We start from the raw sequence: 25181 nt of genomic DNA on the forward strand, positions 1-25181 counted from the left end.
CGTTGTTAATTCTCTATTTATTAAAAAGGGTCCTCCAGCTTTACAGCCCCGGCTCAGGCACGGCCCTGGAAAGAGACGAGGCCAGCCTGGCAGCCCCTTCCCCATATCCACACTGAGCTCACAAGTTTGGCTACACCCTGTACAGGTTGTAGGCACCCCCTGACCTCGATGGGTGGCGGAGAGATAGGGGGACACCCACCTGAAGATTCCCAGAATGTGGCAGGCACCCCTGATCGGCAGAGCAGTAAACCGTTCCCTACAGCTTTACAAACAGGACACGGGCGTTCACGCCCAGGGGAACCGAAGACAAAGCGTGGCGGCCTCGCCCCTGGCCTGCTGGGACAGACCCCGGGCGGGGCTCCGCCTCAGTTCTGTCACCTGGGCAGGTGAGACCCTAAAGGGCCAGGAAGAGCTGGGGGTGTTGCTAGAGCTTCTGAGTTTGTTGGCACCTCCGCTGGAGTCCTGTCCCCCTCCTGCCCGGAGGCCCCAGCAGAGGAAGAGCAGAGGGGCTAAGAGGACCCCAGTCCATGGTGGGCCAGGCTGCTTCCGCTGGCAACAACGCACAAGCCCCTCTGGGAACATGAAGCCGCTCGTGAGAGTGACCCCTCCGCCTGCCCCTCACTGGCACCAGGGGAAACTAAGGCACAGCACAGGCACCCACAGGTGTGACTACACACTGCTTGTCAAAAAGGACATGGCATTCACTTCTGTACTTCAATCTGCTCAAAACAATATGTGCATTTTTATAAAGTTTCCCTGAATGGTCTTGTGTCCAAAAAGTTTTCTTTGCCAATATAAAATAGGAAAATTACACATAGTAAAAATATTAGGGGAGTATTTCTTTGTAGAAACCGCCAGGGGCTGGCCCGCTGCGGGAGAGAGGAGCAGCTGGGGACCTCGCCGTGCAAGGTCCAGCCCAGCCCCATGTCCCCCGGCCTGGCTGCACCGCGCCCAGCCTCTGCAGCTGGCCGGGGCCCGGCGCAAATACTGCATGGGGCTTTGAAGCATCCAGGTTTGGGGGGAACGGTGACTGGCAACCCCTGCCCGCGGATTCAGTAAGCACCTTCGAGGCCGGCCCACCTGACCCTCCCCCCCCCCCCCGACTGGCGCGGTGGGCTAGGCCGCGCGGCCCGGTCTTCTGCACACACAGCAGAAATGGAGCATGCTCATTAAGTGAAGCTGCAACGGGAGGACCCCAGTTCTACGCGGAAGGGAGGGATGTTTCCCCCCAAACTTAAAGGAGTCCATCAACATTACAAGACTTAGAAATCATACCGAAAACAAACCCACGTGACCGTGGGGATGCCAGGCCGAGGCCTTGCACACACAACCCCCGGGCACAAAACCGGGGCCTACGGCTACTTACCGCTGACCTACAGTTCTAAAATCAAATGGCTGCGCTGGCCCAGGGCACCGGCACCCTGTTCCTTGAAGCCTGTGTGTGCAGAGCCCCGGCCGGCAGGTGCAGCCTCCCAGGAAGGACGGGGCGGCTCACTGCAGGATGAAGCCTGGCTGGTGTGGAGGCAGCCGGGGCGGGGGTCTCTGGGGAAGAGCGGGTGGGTACGGAGACACGAACTGTGCGGAGAATCCTTGTGGGGGGGGCAGGCCCACGCGGGGGGGCAGGGGTGGGCACTGGGATCCCGGGTACGGGAGGGCCTGTCCTGAGCCCATGGCAGCAGTAAATGGCGTGGCCAAACGTCCTGCAGGCACCGGGGGCGGTGGCGGGGGGATGCGCCGAGGTAGCATGGAGGGGGGCCCGCTGGCCTCCGAGGTAGGGTAGGGCAGGGGGGCAGCGGGCGCCGGCTCGGGCACCCTGGGCAGCAGCGGGGCCGGCGCTGATGCCTGTGGAAGTCTCTGCCCCTTCAGCACCAGCTCCTGGAGCTTCTCGATTTTCACTCTTCGCGTGTGGGCCAGTTTCCGCTGGCTCTGATAGACATCGATGAAGGAGTCCAGAGGAAGCTCTCCATCAAGAAACTTCTCTGCCATGTTCTGAAAGTAGGAGAAAGCTGGTTAGAGGGACAGGCCAGCCCTTGGGGAAGGAAGCCCCCTTCACCACCCAGGGAGAGGCAACACCCAGCTTCCTTCCATCACCCGTCCCCTGCTTACCCCACCCGCCACACACTGCCCACTGCAGCCCCCGCTGACCTCAGAGGTGGCTCCCCAGTCCCCGGCAGAGAGAAGGGGAAAGAGGTAGCTGGTCCTGGCTGCCCACCGCACCCCCCGAGCTGCCCGAGGCAGCAGGCCGTAGGAGGAGCCCACCGTAGAGGAAGCAGGCCCCTCGGCAGCCCTGACCTGCTGGGCTTCAAGGCCAGAAGAAACCACCGTACCCACTTCCCACCCGCTCACCAAGCCAGCTGCAGTCCGTTTCCTTCCTTCCACCGGCTGCACCCTGACAGACATGCCCTGTACAGGGTCAGTAGGATGGAGACAAGCTCATGCCCACTAGGGCCCCCACCCAAGCCCGTGGGTGAATTCGAGCACAGGGGCTAACTTGGAAACGTGCGGCCGCCGCCCACCTCAGCTTGCTACAACTGTGCAACCTTGGACCCTGACTCAGGGCCGTACGCCTTAGTGAGGCTCTAACCTCGAGTGCTCCACGGGCCACATCTCACAGGCTCTGCCCTCCCCCCGCTGGTTCAGAAGATGGTACATCGGCCATGGGCGGCCCCGGGACCGGCACGGACTCGCGCCACGATGCGCACTGGTCGCTTGAGCGTCAGACCCGTTACAGCCTCCTGGCTGCGGAGGGACTGGCCCACGGGCTCCCAAAGCGGCCCAGACCCCGGGAATTGCGGCCTGGGGCACTGCACCCACGCGGGCTGGCTTTACCTCGGTGTCCTCCTCGATCTTGGCCCCTTCTGCCTGCAGGAGCGCCAGCAGGGTCTCCAAGGAAGCGCTGCTAGACTGCTTATCTGGAAGAAGCAAGAGGCATGAGGAGAGAAGGGGGCATCCGGGCCCCAGCCCCTCAGAACGACATGCCCCCCCAGACTCCGTGCCATCCTCCTTTCAGAGAAGGGCGCGCTTTAACTGGAAAGGTAAATAGCTGGCTTCCCAGGAAGCTGAAAGTCAAGGCCTTAGAATCCAGGAGAGGAAAGAGCACACAGGACAAAACAGGGGACAGACTGGGGGCTGCACCATGCATCCCACACCCCATGTCACTGTCGGTCCTACAGAGGGCTGTCACCCAACACATGACGTAACACGAACCACCCCACGCAGATTTCCTTTGTATTTCTGAGTGGTAACTATATCAAGTAGGCGTAATTTAAGCCTGGGACCTCAATTTTTACAAGTGTATAACCTCCCCCCCCAGATCAGAATACAGAACAGTCTCAAAGGCTCCAGGCCCGCTCCTGGAGACCGCCCTCGAGGCGGCCCCGATGCCCACATCCTGCCTGGCTGGGCACTTCACAAGAGGGCATCACACAGGGTGCGCTCTGTGCTGGCTCCTTCCAGCCCACGCCGGGAACCTGAGAGCCCCTCGTTTCCCTCAATGTCCACTGTGCAGAGACCAGAACTCAGGGACGCCGCATGCTGTATGTGGACATTTAGATGGTCTCCCAACTCAGCTGTTACAAATAACGCCCCCATGAACATTCTTGGGCCTGTCCGTGGACAGCCGCGAGCGTCTGCCGGGGGCACACCTGGGGCAGACTGGTTGAATCAGTGAGCACAGGCTTCCTTCAGGTGGGTTTGGCCACACAACTCTTCCCAAGGTGATTTTTACCAATTTATGTTACAACGCACGTGCTCCCAGCCAGGAAAGCACTCCTCTGGCTGGGCAGGCCTTCCCGAGCCTTCACTGCAGGGACGCACACCGGAGAGGGAGTCCGGAGAGCAGACCTCCTGTCCACCTCACTGAAGGGCAAGGCTTTTAACCTTTTCTTCACCGCAGCCCCCTCCAAAGCCACGCAGAGCACTCAGGACTCAAGACTCAGTTCCTACAGCTCTTCGTAATGACGGTAAATCTAAGCGTGACGTTACAATGAAACGTCCCCACGAGGAGTATTTCTCAGCACTGACTCTGAGGGCCTAACTCCGCAGGAGGAGATGTTTGTTAAATCTCATGATTCAGAAAATTACTTTTCTAGGCTGGAGAAGGTAAAATTTTGTTTAAGAAGTGGTTAAGTCTCCTCTCTAAATAGGTGGACTGATGCTGTATATAAACTGTTTCTTTGCGGCATTGACCAGTGTCTCAATCTGAAATTTTTCCATAATACGACTTCTCTCCCGGTAGCCCAACAGCTTGAACATGTGCCCTTCCCTCAACTCTATTCCTGAAGGATCACCCTGGCAAAGTTACCTAATTTGGTCTTCTTTATCTGATAGGCTTCAAAGAGAACCTGGAGTTCCTGGTATTTTTGGGTCAAACGTGCTTTCAGGGAGTCCAGTTGGGGCTGGTACAGAAGGTTCCCTTCTGCCAGGCTCCGGTTGCTGGCGAGCGTCATTTCTTTGCTGAGCTGAACATTCTGCGTCTGCAAGGAACACAGGATGATGAGAACCAACGGGTGTTAGTTCCAGACCAGTCCCCCGAGGCTCCCGAGCCCCGCCCCCCAGAGCAGCCACATCTGCTTCCGTTGGGCTGGTCCCCAGCAGAGACCACGGCTGAGACCACATGAGGGCCACTCCCCGCCCAGACTCCAGCCCCCCTGGGTTCCTAGTTTGGACACAGCTCCCTGTTCTTAAAGAGCAAAGCCACTTCCTTTCCAACGATTTGCAGACAGGCTTTGTCTTGTGACTTCTCCAGGCTCTTTGCTTCGCGAGCTGTGGCTGGGATCCCTTACGACCCCACTGTGCTTGCAGGAATCAACAGCTGGAAAGACTTCGGGCTAGATTTGTTCAAAACCAGTTTCTGCTGCTCCAGAGGAAGTTTGCAGCGGAGAACCAGTTGGCATGATGTCAATTCAGGCTCAATCATCAGGCTTAGAGATCAAACACAAAAGCCCGACACCCCCTGGGAATGAATTCCGTTTACAGTGACCCTGCTCTCTCTCCCACGCCCACCTCTCGCTCCTCCTCGACTGAGGGGAAGGCGGGAGTCCTCCCAGATCCAGATCCAAAGCTGGGGCCAGGGGGCTGACCTGCCCACCAGGTGTTATTTGGGAGGGACAAAAGAGCCAGTGCCCAGACCACAAGGGTGAGGGGGAAAATGGACAGGTCTGAAGACAAGGTAAAGAATTCCTAACAAAACTTAACATGGAAAACCCCAAAACCCAAACACATGGGACACCACCCGTACTAGCTAGTGTCAGGCCTCTGCCACCACAGCCTGTCCACAGCCACCTCACTGTGTGGACCTGAAGCCTCCACAGCGCACGGTCCTGCCCCGTTGTGCTGTTTTCTCGTAGCTTTCCCGCAACCTGACGCCAGTTTTCCCTTGATATTTGCTGCCACCCACCCAGGCTATTTTCGCCATGACTTCCTTCCTCTGAGGGTCTGGGTGCAGATTTCCCACTGCGCTGCCTCTGCTCTGGCCAGGCCCACCCAGGGGGCCAGCCCGGCTCCCGGCGCAGCCCGCACCCGCGCCCCCACCGCACGCGCGCACCCGGTCACGAGCCCGTCCCGGGGAAGCGAGAGAACACAGCAGCTCTGGCCTCAGGCGGGGGGCTCCCTACGGCAGACACATGGTCTGTATCTTCCACACCCGGAGCTGGGCCCAGGGCCCCAAAGAGGAGGCTCGCCTTAAAATGGAATTTACATGAAGGATACAAATTAAGATAGAAGATGGAGCCCCTAGCTCAGCACCACGAACCGAGAGCAGAAGGCTCTCCTCTCTCGCGGGTTTTAGCCAGCAGGGAGAATTCGGGGCCCTCACGTAAACGGGGCTCCTGGCAGTGCAGAGCTCCGGAAGGGCCCCCCCCAGCAGCTCCCCCGCCCTGTGCGTCGTATCCCGAGCTCCGAGGGCACAGGAGTCTTTCCTTCTATTGTGAAGCCATTTCAAAGAACAAACAAACAAACATACTTCGCACGGTCCACTCGGGAGCACAGTTCAGCAACTTCTTTTAAAACTAAACATGAAACTACCATGCGACCCAGAAACCGTCCTCCTGGGCACGCACCCGGGGGAAATGAAAACCTAGGTTCGCACAAAGCCCTGGACGCGAACGTTCCAGGCGGCCTCGCCCGTCACAGCCACCGCCCAGCTCCCCGTCTCGAAGAACCACGGCCGACACGCGTGGCATCTCGGATGAGACTCAGGGAATGACGCTGAGTGGAGAGAGCCGGCCCAAGGGTCACACACTCGGGGGTCCCGTGTGTACAACACTTGAAACGACAGTCACAGAAACGGAGACAGGTGAGTGGCCGGGGAAAGGCCTCGGGAAGGAGGCTCACGGGGACGGACGCCCCGCGCTCCCCCATCCTGACCGGGGTCAATGCCCCGGCTGTGGGGGGGGGCAGATTTCCACAAGGGGTTCCCCGGGCGGGGGGCGGTGAGGGACACGCAGGGTCTGTCCTCCTTACACCGCTTGTGAATCTACAAGTACCTCAACGTTTAAAGTTTAACTACAGAGCAAGAAACCGCCGAGGAGTTTCTCTACGCCCCACCCCCCAGCACGCCAGTGTCCTCTGACGCAGGTGTTCAAGGCCAGTCAGGCCCCCGGCTCCCTGCACTCCAGGATTCTGACTCAGTCTTAAGTCTGTGTTCAAGAAACATTTACTGGGCCCTGAGTTAGGCCCAGACTCCTATGGTCACCTAAACTCAGTCATCATAAATGGAAGGGACTTTAGCACACCCTCATCGCTGGGGTGCCGGGGGCCCTGGTCCCCACCTGCCCACCATGGGAACTTCCAAGAGCGCCCACCCCCAGCCCTTCCCTGCACCGCCTCTGGAGCTCAGGTCTGCTCTTCCCACGGGCTCCTTCTCATGGTGGGGAGCACCCATGTCTCCGCTGCCAGGGGCTGCAATCAGAAGCAGGGGGTTTGTCTCCCTGCTCACGGTCTCCCCCATAGGAATTCTACCATCGGCACAATCTTGGTGTGCCAAGCACCCAGCAGGGATCACTCAGTAAGGATCTGCTGACTGAATCAGAGACCCCTCCCCAAAAGCCAGTCACTGTGGCCAGGTCCAGCAAGTAAGATGGACCACATAATGAGGAAGGGGGGAAAAGCTGTGTAGGTCAAGCAACAAATGCTCCGAATCCTTTATGCAGACACGCTCCCTTGATAAAGTCCTCTGAGATGGAGTCGGGGGGGGGGGGGGGGCATCTCACATTGGATCTAAGGCTAATTCTGGAAGCAGGATTCCCATCTTCAGCAGAGGCATGTCTGTGAGCAAAGATCTCCGTAGGGACCACGGAAAGGCACTGGCATCCCGAAGCCCCTAATTCTAGCACGCCGCTGGACTGCTCTCCAGCAGTGCTTCTCCCTGGCGGCTGGATCTTACGATCACCTGAGGGAAGGGGTGCTGGTTCTCTCAGACCAACCCTGCATCAGCCAAACCCTCCAGGAGGCCCAGGCACAGGCCCAGCTAAGCACCACTGCTCTGGTCTCTGTGTAAAACACATCTACAAAGAAATCTTATTCTCGTAGTGTCTAAATCAGGTCAAAATCACGTCTCCTGCGTGTCAGAAAGTCCTAGAAGAGAGGGGCGCCTGGGTGGCGCAGTCGTTAAGTGTCTGCCTTCGGCTCAGGGCGTGATCCCGGCGTTCCGGGATCGAGCCCCACATCGGGCTCCTCTGCTGGGAGCCTGCTTCTTCCTCTCCCACTCCCCTTCTGTGTTCCCTCTCTCGCTGGCTGTCTGTCACATAAATAAATAAAATCTTAAAAAAAAAAAGTCCTAGAAGAGAGAAGCACAAAGCAGCACAGGCTATGATCAAAGTGTGGTCTGTTGCACAGGACGCAAAGGCTGGCTTAGCCCCCAGCCAGCAAGGGCCAAATAAAACTACAACTGACAGTCATCAAAAAATGTCATTTTTCGTATCCTCTGGGTATTCAGATGTTTTCACGTGAGTAAACGGTGCTATGTTCTAAGTGACCGCCCACAGCACACCCGCGGCACTCTCCAGGGGACGAGGCCAGGACAGTGTGCTGAGTGCAGAGCGGCTCAAGCATCTGATAAAGCTATTCCAACACCCCGATGAGCCCAGAACACACCCGGGATGCTGCATGAGACGCAGAAAAAGACTCTTTCCTCTGTAACAATATTCCCTTCCATTGCTCCAATTAGAAATGGGGAGGAAACAGCCAGTCTTGTGCTATCCTATGCAAAGCAAAGGCGAGCTGGCTGGCACGGGCCGCAAGGCCCTCTCCGTGGGGACGGCGTCCAGTACACCCAGCGAGGTCCAAGGGGCAGCCAGAGGTTGCTGCTGTTAACTTGAGCGAATATCGTTAGCCCGCTCGTGTGCGCGACACACGGCCCAGCTCTCCACCTCCCGTAGGACCGACTCCAGCCTCGGCGTCTGTGACTGGATCCGTGCCGTGACCCTGAGAACGCGTCAGGGGCCACCACGGTTTAGGAGCACGGCACAGGGCCTACAGCTACCTGAGACTGGAAACCGTGTGCTGACCTCTTGATTGTTCTCATGATCCTTTTTCTTAACCATAGAGAAATTCTTTCAGGAAACAGCCTCACTGTGGTAAGGAAACATTTTTATTTTTTTTTTCTTTTTTTTTTTTTTAAAGATTTTATTTATTTATTTGACAGAGATAGAGACAGCCAGCGAGAGAGGGAACACAAGCAGGGGGAGTGGGAGAGGAAGATGCAGGCTCATAGCGGAGGAGCCCGATGTGGGGCTCGATCCCAGAACGCCAGGATCACGCCCTGAGCCGAAGGCAGACGCTTAACGACTGAGCCACCCAGGCGCCCCTAAGGAAACATTTTTAAACACGTACTCCACTTCAGTTTCCTTCTCTGCTCATAACCGGAGAAAAACGAGACGCAGGACTGTAGAATGTGGGGCAGCGCCCCAATTCTCTAGTTCTTTCTGCCCCTCCCCCCTCCACGAGCAGCCTAATGATGTCCACTCAAGTTAACAGCAGCAACCTCTGAATGAGTTTTTTAAACTTTCCTCTTTCTCCTCGTACATGGTGCTTGATTCACTACCAGCACACAGGAGTTTACAAGAGCATTATCTTTTAATACAACCTGTTAGTATTAGAACCAGAAGAGCAGAGGCTCTAGAAAAGTAACGTGTTTCAGAAAAGGGTGACACAGGTGAAGGGTATCAGGAGGTACGGACTTCCAGTTACGAATCTGTCACGGAGATGGAGAGCGCGGCACAGAGAACACGGCGATACTGTAACAACGTGGGAAGGTGACAGATGGGGACCGCACGTACCAAGGTGGCCACTGAGTCATCTACACAACTGTCCGATCACACGTGGTTCACCTGGAACGCATATGACATCACAGGTCAACTGCGCTTCAATAACAAATCAAAATACAGGACCATCGACCACACACCCACACCCACGAAAAAGAAAAAAATACTGTCGACATGTTCGTCCAGGCAGAAACGTGAGGACCCCTTTCCCTCTCGCGACGTTTGCGTTAACATATGAAGGTCGCGTAGCACGCACGTGCCCACACCACCTCACACGCGTGCCCTTGTCTGAATTCGGGCTGGGGAAGTGTAGTCGAAAATAAAGCTGGTGTGGAAGAAAACAGATACAAACCGCCCTCTGGGTGACACGTGCAACGGTCACCAACGGGAGGCACAGCGACAGACGCTGCCTGCGCCCTGCCAGCTGGTGCCAGGTGGGAGTGAACTCGCGGTGGATGTTTTCCAAACCAGACATTTCCACCGCCTACAGGGGTTTGCAAGTGGAATGTACGAGGAGAATCTCAGGATGACGACAGCGACTGCTCTGAGACTCCCCATCACTGCAGGGACACCCGCACACGGAGCACACACGGAGACCCAGCGGACGGGAGCCGGCTTCAGCCAACTCCTGCCTCTGCAGTGGAAACTGAGCCCCCTCCTGCCGGGAGCTCAGGGCACAATGGGCGAGCGACGGCACGACAGGACCGTATTTAAAAAAACACCCACAAACTTCAGGACCTCAAGTTAGCTCATAACACAGTGGTGGGTTGGTGCATTCATTCATTCATTCATTCATTCATTCATTCATCCAAGAAATACTAAGGAAGCACCTCTGTCGCTAGGTTCTGGGAGCCAAAGACCAGAACAGTCCTCACCACCCCGAGTGTGGGCAGGCCCTGCGAGCAGGACACTGCCCAACTCCAGGGGGTGCCAGGCCCTTCGCACTGCAGCCCTCAACCCAGACTGCACTTGCTCCTCAAATAAATTAAATGGCTCAAGAGAGAAAAAGAACAAAAATCCAGATAGACATGAACTTAAAGACTGAAGTTACTGGTGATGTAAAAACGTCACTCCTGTCCCTACCCTATATGTTTCAGCAGCATTTGCTAACATTTATTGAGCACTTACTGCATGCCTGGCACTGTGCCACCTTCTCGTTATGCATTTAATCCTCTCTGTGAAGGGCACACAGATTTGCCCCCATTTCACCCAGGAGAGAAATCCAGTCTCAGGGAGGTGTGAGAGAGCAGCAGAGTCTGGAGTGCCCGTAACTACGGAGGCATGAGGTCAAGAGTCAGGATTTCTGTCTCCCAAGTGCATTTCCTAGAGGATTGCGCCCCGCATGACGCCGCAGCACCTGCAACCACTGCACAGAACTGATCCACTCTCATTTCTCTGTTTTCAAGTTCCAGGATTCACCCATCCAAATTTCTGTTTATATCTTTTATTTACCTTTTTATTGAGTTTAAGATTTTATTTATTTAAAAGAGAGAGACAGAGACAGCGAGAGAGAGAGCACGAGCTGGAAGGAAAGGGGGAAGCAGGCTCTCCACTGAGCAAGGAGCCCACCGCAGGGCTCGATCCCAGGAGCTTGGGATCACGACCTGAGCCCAAGGCAGACACTTAAAGACTGAGCCACCCAGGTGCCCTATTGAGGGTATTTTCAAACACAAAGGGAAAGCAGAGAGAAGAGTATAACAAATCTGTGTACCTTGTCCAGGGTTTGACAATTAGTGACATTTGCCCACCCCCTGCTTCCCTGAGGTACTCCCCACATTTTTTTTTTTTTTTTTAAGATTTTACTTACTTGACAGAGAGAAAGAGAGAGAGCACACGCAGGGGGAGCAGCAGAGGGAGAGGGAGCATACTCTGCACTGAGCAAGGAGCCAGATGCGGGGCTCGATCCCAGGACCCTGAGATCATGACCTAAACCAAAGGCAGACACTTAACCAACTGAGCCACCTAGGTGCCCCCCTCCCGACTTTTTTTTTCTCAAGTATTTTAAAGCATATCTCAGACATCCTAGCATGCATACATTAGTATGTCTCTTTAAGAGGGAAGAACTTTACAACTATAATGCCATAATCACACTAAAATTAACAATTATTCTCTGCTTTCAACTTATACATATGTTGGCTTCGATTACTCTTGTAATGAGCTTCTGCCTCGTCTGGCTGACCATCTGAAATCATTTATATAGGAAAAGCAGGATGACTGTTTATTTCCACCGCAATCTCCCCCCAGCCTTAAACCAACTTTCAGAAGACTAAGTTAATGATCAAGCAACCTCTGATCGTGACTAATAAGCTTTTTGGGGGGGGCATCATTATTAAGTAATGGATTTGTATTTTTTTATAGGTTTCAATTAATTGCCATTAGTAATCTTCCTGATGCTCAAATTGCCCACGGCCAGTGGGAGACACTTTCAGCTGGGTCTCCAGCTGACACACCCCACGGGTTGGACAGCTTCCCTGCTCTCTAGCAGAACAAGGTGTCCCAGACCCGTGTGTACATTCGTTACTCCCAATCTGGACCAGCCCTTCTCGCAAAAATACTGGCTCCTTTTGCTGGGAAATTCTTTTTGATTTGTATATTTTCCTCTCCAGATAAAATGAAATTGAAAGCTATCCATAATATAAAGACGAGGAATAAATCTCAGCTTTTGTACCTTCCTACCAGTAGAAAACGTCAGGTTGCGTTAAGACTCTACATACAGCAGGCTTACGGATCAGGTGACCAAGAGGCTGGCATGCGTTCAGCCAGGTTAATCTCTCCGTTTATTGAACTACACTTGCTCTAGCTCACCAATTAATCTTAGGGTAAGTATCACCAAGATCACATGCAATTTGAGTGTGGGCTTTACTGTTAAAGCTTAGGTTACTAGAAAGCCCAAATTCATCTCCCATTCAGTGCACACCTTGCCAGTGACAAACTCCTCTATCTTCCAACTAAATTCAGGCTTTCAGTGGAGCCTGTGATCCAAGCCCACGATACCGAGGTGTCCTGCAAACGTGGCTTAATTCAATCCAAAATGAAAAAACTTAACAGTTCCAGAGTTGGACTGTTTAACGTGTTAACAAAATTAAAGGTCTGAAAACTCAAAAATACAGTGAAAGAACTGTAGAACATTATGAAACTGTCCTAAAATACAGCCGCCTCGTGGGTTGTGTGAAACCATCTCCAAGGCTACAGCCTACTCGGGAGAGAAAATTTACCGGCTGCTTATCTGCTGATCCACCGAAACAGCCCACTCGACAGAGCGAGCACATCAGATTAATAAAGACTGCTACTTTTGATCGAAGATGTTAAAATCCTTGTTGAGATGAAACCTGCTGCCCCAGGAAAGCAGCAGGCAACGGGACAGAGACTGGAATGGTCCCTTCCATACGGAGCTGGCTCACACCTTAGAAATTAGCATGTTATTCACTTTAAGTGCAACTAACATTAGAAATGCAGGCAGCTAGGTCTGAAAATAAATGGACCCGTCCCAGAGAAGAATTAGCTGTCTAGTTCTGGCAGGTTCAACATACCAGGGTGCTTTTGTTTTCCTAGAAGCCTTACACCCCAACACGCACAGGGGTGGGGGATCTCCCTACTTCCTGGACTTACATGGATGATGATGTCAATAAGACAGAAATATAATAATAGGTGTGACTGGTTCTGAAAACTTGTCACGGGCTAGAAAATGTTACATTCCTAGTGTCACTGACCTTATAATTCCTGAGTACTCTGGGGGGAGGGACGAACAGAACAGGAACACCCAAACTGACCACAGCGTTAACTGCCTTTGTCCCTGTCTCCTAAAGGCAATGTTGGCTGGCGAGCCAGAAAAGCCATCAAGAAGCCCTCAGTCCATGTTACCCGAACCAATTAGCTGCTGGACAGCTGAGCAGTTTGGTTAAAGTCGTAAATCACTAAACACACAAAATTTTAAAGATATACATCTGTCCATTTCTTCATCTAAGGCAAAGGCCTTTTCCTAGAGAAAGGGTCCACTAGCTCGAGTTCCAGAAGTTCTTTTCATCCAGACCACACCCTTCAATGTGGAGGGTTTGAAGACTGGATGTGAGAGAGGAGTGCAGGATCCTGGAATCCCGTCCTCCTGCAGCCTGGTCCACACCGAATTCATTCGCAAGTTTCTCGAGCACCACCCTCTACTAACTTCAAAGCCTCAGCTTCATTTTCTCTCCTTGTCTTTTCACTCATGGCTCATCAGCTGCCACAGTATTTAACAAAATAAGTTAATTACTGTAAGAAAACCAGAATGGACAGGTCCTCGACTCTCCGTAAGTGTACAACTGCAGTGTGGGGGCAGAAATGTCCAGATACCCGATCTTGATCACTGTGGCGGGGGGGGGGGGGGGCGGGTTTGGGCATCAATCACTATATCTGATGGTGGGAAATGCCAATTACTGGAACACTGGTCAAGTGGAGGGAGGTCAATTGATAGCTTCTACTGTAATTTTAAATCCAGATAACTCCTCCCTTCCTCAAAAGAAAGAGCTTATGGAAGACAACTTCTAAATTCTGCTTTTTTCCTAAGATTTATTTGACAGAGACAGAGAAAGAGCACAAGGAGGGGGAGCAGCAGGCAGAGGGAGAAGCAGGCTCCCTGCTGAGCAAGGAGCCCGATGCAGAATTTGATTCCAGGACCCCAGGATCATGACCTGAACAGAAGGCAGATGCTTAACCAACTGAGCCACCCATGCGCCCTATAAATTCTGCTTTTCTTATTAGCAGCTTCTGGCCAGGACAAACCACCAAAGCAATTATTCGTTTAGTAAGAACTGAAGGTTTTTTTTCCCCTCTTCTCTATTTCTTTTTAACCACAATTTACAAGAAATGAATGTGTGAGAATTTTCTGGGATAGTCTTTACACAGGTGCAAATAAGAAAATGCCAAACCAGGTGGATCCTGGATTATGTGTATTAAAACTACATCTTTTGACAATTTTGCTTTTACATTTAAAATACATGATGACATAAACTTTCCAACACCCGAGTCAAGAATTCAGTTTAGTGGATAAAACTTACTCTCACATGACTGAAATTATTCTTCTATTCAGTATGAGAAAATGCTATTCTAATAGTGGGATTTTTTTTTTTAAAGATTTATTTATTTATTTATTTATTTGACAGAGAGAGACAGCCAGCGAGAGAGGGAACACAAGCAGGAGGAGTGGGAGAGGAAGAAGCAGGCTCCCAGTGGTGGAGCCCAATGTGGGGCTCGATCCCAGAACGCCGGGATCACGCCCTGAGCCGAAGGCAGATGCCTAACGACTGTGCTACCCAGGCACCCCTAGTAGTGGGATTTTTTTAGTCCAGGGGTAGAGAAAGGGATTAGTCAAAGAAGAATCAGTTACCTTGAAATTATTCTACTTAAACTTCATAAAAAATACCTGCAATTTTATCTGATGTAGGGAATTTGATGTTCTAACTAAAAAAACTGCCTACTTAAGATTTAATCATTTTTTTTTAAATTGATATTTTAACAGATTTATGTTCAAAGATGTTAATCACAATACATGATAGCAAAAAAAGGCACCTAAATATCCAATAAGGGAATGGGTCACATAAATCAGGACATACCCACATGATCAAATATATGCAGCCATTAAACACACTGTCATGGGGCACCTGGAGGCTCAGTCGGTTAAGCATCTAACTTCTGCTCTAGTCATGATCTCAGGGTCCTGGGATCGCTGTGCGCGTGCGCTCTCTCTCATTCTTGCTCTCAAATAAAATCTTTATTTAAAAAAAAAAAGATTTTATTTATTTGACACAGAGAGAGAACAAGCAAGGGGAGCAGCAGGCAAAGGGAGAGGGAGAAGCAGGCTCCCTACTAAGCAAGGAGCCCAACGTGGGACTCGATTCCAGGACCCCGGGATCATGACCTGAGCTGAAGGCAGATGCTTAACCAACTGAGCCATCCAGGTGCCCTCAAATAAAATCTTTAAAGAAAAAACCAAAAAAACAAAAAACAAAAACACTGTCATGTAATAATATTCTGATAAAAAATAAGAAAATGGGGACACCTGGCTGTCTCAGTTGGTAGAGCATGTAAGTTGTGACCTCAGGGTCATGAGTTCAAGCCCCACATTGGGTACTTAAAAAAATGATGAAAAAGAAAAAAAAGATATAAAAATAAGAAAATGCCCAGAGTATAACTTTAGGTTAACACCCACACACACACCCACACACCCAAATAAAAACCTCTCTCTACAGAATGATCCCAGTGGGAGAAAACCAGGAAAAAACACAAAAAACAAAACCCAAAACATACCAAAAAAAAAAAAAAAAAAAAAACATACAAAATGTTAACGGTATTTCTCTCTGGGTGGTGGTATTACATGTGATTATGTTTTTCTTCTTTATAATTTTCTGCATTTTTAAATTTTTCTATAATAAACACACAAAAAAATTTTTTTTTTAAGATTTTATTTATTTATTTGACAGAGACAGCCAGCGAGAGAGGGAACACAAGCAGGGGGAGTGGGAGAGGAAGCAGCACCGAGATCACGCCCTGAGCTGAAGGCAGACGCTTAACGACTGAGCCACCCAGGCGCCCCCAAAAAATATTTTTAAAGATTTGATCAACTGGAATCAGAAGTTTGAAATACTATATACTCAAAATAAAGTACCACATACTCCCTACATTCTTCAAAAGAGTACGTGAAAGCAGGCCAGCCACTGAGGACACAGAGCTGGCACCATGAATATCAAGGAACTACATACCATGTGTGAAACGGCAGTAGCCATGGGCGCTGGAAGCAGATGGCACACTGATCCCCTGAATGAGCACTTGCCAAAGCATGCCCCAGGGAAGCAGTCCCACGAGGTCCACGATCACATAAGCCTGGGAAATGCCGCAACGTCTGGCCCTCTGGCGCTTCACCACACACCCTAGCAGTAAGTCCCAAACAACGCAAAGCAAAACCAAAACCTCTGAACACTGGTTTCCCAAATCTATTTACCATGGAATTCCTTTTCATGTATCCACCCTGACACGCACAGAATTAGGGCCCCAAGGATGGCTAAGGGAGATGCTACCCTGAAGCAAAGAGCCCCAGCACCTTACTAAACGGACACGGCTTCCATCTACTGGACACTTACTCCTGCCACAGCCCCCTGCTCAGCGGCTCACACACACCCTCGTGGTTAATCCTCCTGAGGACTCGTAAGGCCGCTGGTGTAATGCGTCCATTTTAAAGATGAGGGAACGGACATTTAGGAAGGGTAACGGTGCCCAGGGTTTCCTAGCAACCCAAATCCCATCTTTAACCACTATGCTTGAGAGCTGACCTTATATTTTTTGGTGAGGCTTTTTATAACTTTTGCCTCCTCTCTATCATTTATTTCCGGATGGTTTTACTGGCTCTGTTAATTTTTTCCCTATATCCTTCAAAAATCTGCCACTGACAGACAAACCATACGACCAAGTGTGTTCCTACTGGAATCGGGTACAAAACAAGACTCCCAGGCCCCGTGAGGAGCCTGGTGTGAGCCCTCGAGTGATTCTGGCTGCCCCAAAGGTCTTTGCTATCAACCATCTTTCAGCCTTCCAGCTGATCTCCCCATTTTCCCGTCTTACCCCCTTCAAATCCACCCACCACCCTCCCACCCGGGCTGCCTGAACCATCCATTAAGTCACAACTGTGACCGTAGCACTCCCATGGCTCCCTCTGCGGAGAAGATCGAGCCATCTGACCCCGCCTGCATCTCTGGCCTCCTCCCCAGCCATGCCCGTCCAGGTCCCTCCACAAGGCTGGAATATTCCTGTTGTGCACCCCTCTCAAGGCTCTTCCTCTGTGTCCGTTCCAGCTGTCCACCCCCATGCCTGGAAGGCCTCCTCCCTCGTTACCTGGTTACCTCTTCCTTTGAACCACAGCTCAAGAGTCCTCTCCTCCAGGAAACATTCTCTGTGGCTCTCCCCCCCACCCCACAAAGGCCTGCTGGGTCCCCTCCCACTGGTGAACCCATCACTACTGTTTCACACACCCGATGTTTGTGAAAACTGACCTCTGTATACCTGCGCAATCCTGAGAGGAAAACGACGTGGCTTCGTGGCTTCCCATCCCCAGGGTGCTCCATAAGGCTGAGTAATGAATAAACGGGCTCGGCCTCAGCTGTGTTCACACTAATGAAAGCTGCTGTCTGATGGCAAGCATTAATTAGCGCTTACCCTGTCCCTCTGCCAACCCAGGCACCGGGCAACGGACACGAATAGAACCTCGAGGTGCCACTCTTGGTGGCACCACCGTTGGTGATAATGAAAGCTCTGATTTGAAAGAAACATTAACTATGACACTGCTTGTAATGTAACAAGCTATTCAAATATCTGCTTTTCACATCAACTCTTTGGCAGAGTAATGAACAATATTCCTCATAATTCCACAAGAAATGCTTTCAAAAGCTTTCTCTTGACACACTGCAACGTAACCTACGACAACAAAGCTACCGCTACCTCTTTCATTCTTCCCTAGGAACCAATTCTACACACTACTTTCCTCTGCCTTTTTACCACTAGGTAAGACAGTTTTCCCTAATAATGACGGAATCTGAAAAACCCACATAGCAGAGGGAGGAAATAAACCAACTCTTGCCTCAGCACGTTCACAGAGTCCGTGATTATACATGTGAACAGTGGCTGACACGCAGTCGTTACAGAAAACCCCGCACTGCGTATTTGGCATAATCCCCACGGCAGCATTCTGCCACAAATACCGTGACAAAAGCCAAATACAGATCTTCCTTAATTTACAATGGCATCACATCCCGATAAACCCATCATAAAAAATAACGTTAAGTCAAAAATGTATTTAATACACCTAGCGAACACCAGAGCTCACCCAAGCCCACCTTAACTGTGCTCAGAGCACTGACGTGAGCCTCCGGTTGCGCAAAACCATCTACCACAAAGGCTATTTTTTTAAAAAACATCTTATTATTTTTTTTATATCGTAAGTAGGCTCCATGCCCAGCATGGGGCTTGAACTCATGACCCTGAGACCAAGAGTCACGTGCTCTACCAACAAACAGGCGCCCCCACACAAAGCCTACAAATAGGCTATCTCATGTAATTTCCTGATTACTGCACTGAGAGTGACAAACAGAACGGCCATGTGGGTGCAGGTGGCGGTCGGCGTACCGGCTGTTGACCCTCGTGATCGCGTGGCTGACAGGGAACTGCAGCCGCTGCCCAGCGTCACGGGAGAGGATGGGACCGCGGATCCTGAGCCCGCCACTAGACAAATTCAAAATTCCAAGTACGCTTCCTACCGAATGCGTGTTGCTTTCACACCATCGTCAAGTTGAACAGTCATGAGATTGAACCAGGGTCGTCTACGAACAAGAAAGTTGGCTTAGCTCAAGAGCACGTCAGTTCTGCTTGACAGATGAGGTCAAACAGTTCGGTCTCCTTCCAGGTTCCTCTTTCGACTAGTCTGATACAGTCGGTACAAGCACCGTAACAGGATGTCGGCCTGTCTGTAAAACACCAGACTCGTTTCTCCCTGTGCTTCTCCCAGGCGGCTAGTTATTCCTGGTGGCCTTTCAAACCTTGAGATTCTTCCCAACAGAAGTGCGCCCCCAAATCTGTATCTCGGCTGACTGTTCCTGAGCTCTAGAGCTGTACTTCCAACTGCTGCCGGAGGCGCCACGGAACGGTCCTCCCTGCCCCGCACTCTCAGGCTGGCAGGGTCTCAGGGAGCCCTCTCCCCTCCCCCACTCTTTCTCATTTCCACCAGCAGCCAGTTAGCTCCACTCACCCAGCAGCACCTACATGCCAAGGACACAAAGACACACAGGACAAAACAGAGTCCCCAGACCAGCCGGGAACACAAGGAAGTAAATGTGACTTACAAAACGTGTGACAAGCGCTACACGTATACAAAGGAGTGAAGAGACCGTGTGTCTGTGACCGAGGAGGTAGGGGAGCACGCGGAAGGCAAGGCTGGTGAGGTTGGAATCCCCTCCCCCAGAACCCAGCTCAGACCCTGGTTTCTTCTTACCCGAACTTCCACTTCCACCCTGGCCTTTCCTGAACCTTCGTGCACTCACCCAGCCCATACACTCTGCTGCCAAGTTAACCTCCTAAAGTGTTCTTCTGACCATATTGCTCTTCTGCTCCACAAAGTCATGGAAACTCACTGCTACCAGCTTACCCGCCTTCCACTCACTCGCTGGCACTCTGCCCCCGCTGGCCTTCGTTCCTGTCATTTCCCTACGCACGGGCAGATCTGATCTGGCAAAGGAGATGGTAACTCACCACTCACAAAGCCTGTCCCGTGCTTTCCTGCTCTGGGCCTGTGCTCTTGCTGTCACTTCCTCCTGATTCCCCATGTTTCTCTCTCAAAACCCTACTTAGAGAAATAAATATCTAATTCAAGGCCGTGGCTGGGGCTGGAGTAGGGGTCATGCTCAGGATGGAGCACAAAGAGAGCTTTTCACTGGGTTGACAGTGTTTACTTCCTAAGCTGGGTGGCAGGTGCACAGATGCTCTCTCACATTATTCTAGACCCTCTCAGAGGTATTATTGTATTTGATCATTTCTTTTCTTGAATCTTAACCACCTATCGAAGTCCTCCTCTTGCACTAGGAATCTAACTATTCTAGCCAGAGCGCCTCTTCATCTGACCTGCAATATCATTTACAATTCACAAGTGGCCCTTCTTTTTAGTCTCTCTTTTTAAAAAATTGTGATAAAATATAAAATACGCCATTTTAGCCATTTTCAAGGGCCACTTTTAAGTACATCCACACTGTTGGGCAACCACCACCACCACCATCCATCCTCATTACGTTCGTCTTCCCAAACTGAAGCTCCCTGACTCTTACTCTCTCTTGCATTGTAAATATCTGTGTACTTGGTTTCTCCCCCAAATTATAATACAGGCATTATGGCCTATTCATGCTTCCATCCTTAAAACGCCTTGCACGCAGTTTGTGTCCCACAGCTGTGGAACTGAAGTGGAATCTGCCTGAAATGGCAGCAAGGATGTGAAGCCTTTTCATTTTAGCAGTAACAGCGGCTAACAATCTCCTGAGTGCTCCCTGTGCTAGGTACCACACTGAGCATCTCATGGACTCCTCTAATCCACCCACCCACCCAATGAAGTAGGTTACTGCTGTCATCCCCTTTATTTTCAATGAGGAAACTCCGCTCGGGAAGACAGTACTTGCCAAAGGTCGCAGAGCTAGTATCAAAAGTCAGTTCTGCACTATACCACACCCACTGCACTTTTTATCTATGCCAAAGAAGTAGAGAGCATTTACACAAGTGATCAGATTTCACCTAACCAGCCAGTCTAACAATTCTGAAAATCTCTTAAGGGGGCGAGCCTCTACAGAAGCCCCCCTGTGCCAAGTACTGCCTTCATCAGCTATTCCACTGGGCCTCACAAAACCAGCATGGTTCCTACCCTCACTCTACAGTGCAAAAACCGAAGCAGAGAGTTTAAGCAACTGAAGCAAGGTCACACAACTCCGAGCTATTCTTTCCACGAAATCTTTTTTTTTTTTTTTTTTTTTGGTAAACTCTACACCCAACTCGCGGCTTGAACTCACGACCCCAAGATCAAAAGTCATATGCTCCACTGATTGGGCCAGCCAAGCGTCCCTTTCCACAAAATCTTTTTTTTTTTTTTTTTTTAAGATTCATTTGAGGAAGAGAGAGAGCGCGTACGTACAAGTGGTGGGGAGGGGCAAAGGGAGAGGGAGACGCAGGCTCCCCACTGAGCAGGGAGCCAACCTGGGGCTCAGTCCCAGGACCCTGGGATCATGACCGGAGCCGAAGGCAGACCTTAACCAACTGAGCCACCCAGGCGCCCCTCCACAAAATCTTAATGCCTCCTTTAAAAAAACTGGATTTCAGAAAATACTCGCAGGCACAGTAATTTTTTACTAACGAGTTAAAATAGTAAGCCCACGGAAGACAAGACTCAAACACAGAAGTTGAAGCCTTTGTACACACAATGACTGCACAACGTGAACAGAAACAAACTCCAGTAGCAGACACTCCAAGAGTTTAAATCTTAACTTCCAAAAACCAGTCCCACCAGCGCTCAGCGCCGTTGAGGAAACAGTGCCTGGGTTTAAAGCGAGGTCAGTCCATTTCAATGAGCCATTATGATTCACACAGCAGCTTGCAGCCCCACACACTGCACACCAGAACACGCCCTAGGGAAACAGCTTCTCCCCACCAGACTCTTTCCACAAAACAATCTGTTTTTCAGACCCTCAGCGCTTTTGCACGTGGGGATTTTCACTTGCCAAAGGAACAGATCTTGAATTTGAACCTTAGTTAGGTGGAATTATTAGTTAACACCACCAGCCAACATTTCCTCGGACAGCGCACTGGGAGACGTGACCCAGGAGCTGCGGTTTAGCTGCCTAATCCCCGAAGCGACAGTTCCTTTTAAGGGAGTGCCCTGTAAGTCCAATGGGGTTAATGTGGACGGAGAGAAAGGCACATTCCACTGCCATGTAAAAATAACTTTAAATAAAAATAAAATGTGTGCATATGAAACGTCAGGCCACAGGAAAGGAAAGAGCAAAGATCACTGGGGATAGTACTACATTTAGGGAACTGCATAATGGACAGGAGGAACAGGAAAAGATAAACACACAGGCACGGAAGATGAAACCGCCTACAGCTCCAACATGGTTTTAATGTCTCGAGCTGTGCTAACAGCTCACACACCACAATTAAAACAACGTAAGCGAAGGATAACGCACGGCTGTACTCAAACCTAACAGCGAATGCCTTCAAAACCTAGCCACGCTTTCCAGTCGCCACAAAATATCCCCTCAGGCTTGAAGAAGTCTTACTCTACAATTTAAAACACTTCCTTCTGCCAATTAAAAAAAAAAGAGAAAAGAAACAAAAAGCCTTTGGTCCAGATTAAGAAATTCTATGCTGGAAAGGACCTGTTCCATTTACAGTCTCATCCTAGACCTAACGAGATACATAATCGTTTTGACCATAGAAAGGTAAAATGTTTCTTAAGCCAGTGGCAAATTAAAAAATTACTTAACGTTCTTGAAATAAGACCCTATTAACTTGTCAGGATGATCTGCTATTAATGGCTGTCAGTACCCTCTAAAAAACAATGAATTAGCTGATTATTAGTAACTGCAATTACTCTTTATTGAGCACTAACTACATGCTGTCTTAAGGTGACTATCTCACATAATCTCCACGTCAACTCTATTTTATTAGAGTTCTCCAACAGAGGCTCAGAGAGGTGGATTAACTTGCCTGAAATCACACAGCTGGGAAGTGGCCAAGTCCAGCCTGGAGTATTTGATTCCAAAGTCTGCATATTCCCTTCAGTCAAGAGAGGACAGTTCACAGAATATTTTCTTCTGTGTCTCACAGCCACCCCGAAATAAGCCAATAAACCAATGCATAACATTAACAGCTGAGTCAAAATTTTAGTTATTCATGTCATACCCATTCCTACAGAAACATGCCACGTGTGACCAGGGGAACAGGATTTGCTAAGTGTGAGTGTAGCTAGGTGAGCTGCTTGGCTAAAGTATTCCGGTCTTCCGGATCAGTTTCCTTGTTTTAAAAGCACTACACTCTGAAGAACAAACCACTGCTAAGTAAACTTGAATTATGTGGTCTAATCAAGTGCAGTTGGTGGGTCCTCAGTATTTGTATAGGATACTCTGGGACGATGGTCACCTTTACTAGGAAAAAAAAAAAAAGCAATCAAAAAAGTTCTGCTAGACTAATTTGCCTTTCCCTTTATGTAATAATCACCAGTTTCTTGGGTAGAGGAAACAAGCAATGCCGTCCCTAACAGCCTCGGAGTCAGGAGAATTATTTGGCTCTTTCCACAATCTTCCCTCCACTAAAAGGCAGTTTATTTCTATTAAGGTAGAAAATAATCAACCTAACTACACCAATATAAATACAGTATTCTGTTCTTACTGAAACAGAATAGTCACACAGCAAAATAACTTGTCGGTGATATTACACATTAGAAAAATACACCTGCCATTTTATTATTAAACTAGAAAGATGCCTGCTGACATACAACAAAAGGTCTCCCAGCAACTGAAAAGCAGAGAAACTAAGCAAAGATTTTATTTCTTTAGAGATGTGAAACTTTCAGTCAAGAAAGATGGATTTTGTCACTTATTATTCTCTAAAATGGAAAGTGCCACATGGAGACCATAAATGAGGGAAACTGCATCTCGGAGCAACGTTCTATGTGCCAAGTTACAAAGCCCGTGAATACAAGGGGTGTATTAATGGAGAGACTGATACCATCTCACTACAGTGGCCTCTCTGTAGCTCAGGACAATAATCTGTTGAGGGTTTTCCAGTGATTTTGAATGTGCAACCTCCATACAAGCCCCCTTTTAAGGAAGCTGGCTCAGTGTTGAACAATCCCTCTTCGGAAAGAAAGCCAAAAGCCCCCACTCAGGCTTCTGGGTGAGAGGCTCAGCCCTGTAGGCGTGGGAAGGCTCAGACTTGGGAGACAAAGAAGTAGGAGCGGTAAATGGGCTGGGGAGAGCTGGGACCAGCCTTGGGTCCACCTGCCTGGGGGAGACCCAGACTGGGAGGGTGGGACATTCAGAGAAAGAGTCCAAAAAGGCTGGGAAAAGGAGAGACCTACACAGTTCAAATCAAGTGTGAAGCCAGTTACCCCGGAGAGCAAACCATGCCACAAGAGATGCTGTGAGATAACCAGAAACAGGGTGGCCATATGCCTTCCAGAGGCTGGGCAGGACCTCGACTATCAAAGAGGTGGGGATTGGCTCTCAACCCCCAACCCCTGGTTTATCTTCTCCCAAAAAAATAGCTTCAGGAACTCTCACTGGCCCCAGCAGGGTAGGACGCTGGGCCAAAGCCACCATAGTAGATTCCCATATTCCCTTCTTTCACCGAAGGGGGGCAACTTTATGGAGAAAGGGATTCCTGCTTCCCCCCCTCCCCAACCAGACCAAGAAGAACCACCTAGGTCCTGCCTGGGCCACTTCCACATGAAGGCAGACCCCACAGGGCCCCTCCAACACTCTTGGGAACTCTTTTAGATACACGGACCCCTCAAATCTTAACCTGGCTAAGTCCGTGGCCTCGTGCCTCCCACAACCTCAGAGACCCTGCCCAATTCTAAAGTCCATCCTCAGAACTACCGTCCAGACTCAGCTACAGAACCTCGGCCCCCAAAAACCTTAGAAACGGTAATCCTAAAACTCCTATTTCAGCCCCTGAAAACCTATTAGCAGACCCCAATTACTGTCTCAGTCCGCCTGCATCTCAACCCTCCCCTCAAGACCCCCAACCCCTGCCCAGACCCAGCCCTCAGCCCCCTCTGTGCGGTTTCAGTCACCCCTGATCCTCCACCGCACTCCCCTCTACCTTCTCCAACCCAGTCTCATCCCCCTAATTCCCTCCTCGTCCCACCAGACCCAGCCACAGCCTCCCGAGTCCCCAAATGCCCGTTCCAGGCTCTCCAATCCCGGCTTCATTCCCAGCCTCGGCGCCTCAAAGCCTCGCCTGGAACCCAATCAGCACTCGAGCCCCAATCTCAGGGCGCTTTCCCCCACGCTCAGCCCCAGCGCCGTCCCCTCACCCCGAGCCCGTCTCAAACCCCCCCACTCCTCGTTGCAGTTCCCTCAACCAACTTGAGGCACCGCGATCGCCCCTGCCTCGGGCCACCTCCAGCCCGCCGCGGGCCCCCGACCCCGCAACGCCCCTCCTCGAGGCCCCGCCGCCGCGCGCCCTCGCCCGGCTCACCTCTTCCATCTTCTGCACCATCTCCGTCAGCTGCCCCTCGTCCTCCAGCAGCTCGTTGAGCTGCACCAGCGACAGCCCGGCAAACCGGGCTTCGCTCCCGGCGCCCGCCATCCCCGCGTCTCAGCCGCCGCCGCTGCCGCTCGGGCCGCCAGGCTCCGCCGACCG

At 50.9% G+C, this 25181-nt stretch overlaps 1 protein-coding gene across 1 annotated transcript; it reads right to left on the reverse strand.

Moving 5' to 3' along the window:
* On the reverse strand, positions 1-25181 carry VPS37B (VPS37B subunit of ESCRT-I). The gene is made up of 4 exons (XM_026514780.4): positions 25017-25181; positions 4304-4475; positions 2830-2912; positions 1-1989 (listed from the first exon to the last, which is right to left on the reverse strand). The coding sequence occupies exons 1-4, from the start codon at positions 25125-25127 to the stop codon at positions 1492-1494; spliced, it is 864 nt and encodes a 287-aa protein (XP_026370565.1). The 5' UTR covers positions 25128-25181; the 3' UTR covers positions 1-1491.

This window comes from Ursus arctos, unplaced genomic scaffold, assembly GCF_023065955.2.
Source record: "Ursus arctos isolate Adak ecotype North America unplaced genomic scaffold, UrsArc2.0 scaffold_34, whole genome shotgun sequence".
In the NCBI taxonomy this organism is placed as follows: domain Eukaryota; kingdom Metazoa; phylum Chordata; class Mammalia; order Carnivora; family Ursidae; genus Ursus; species Ursus arctos.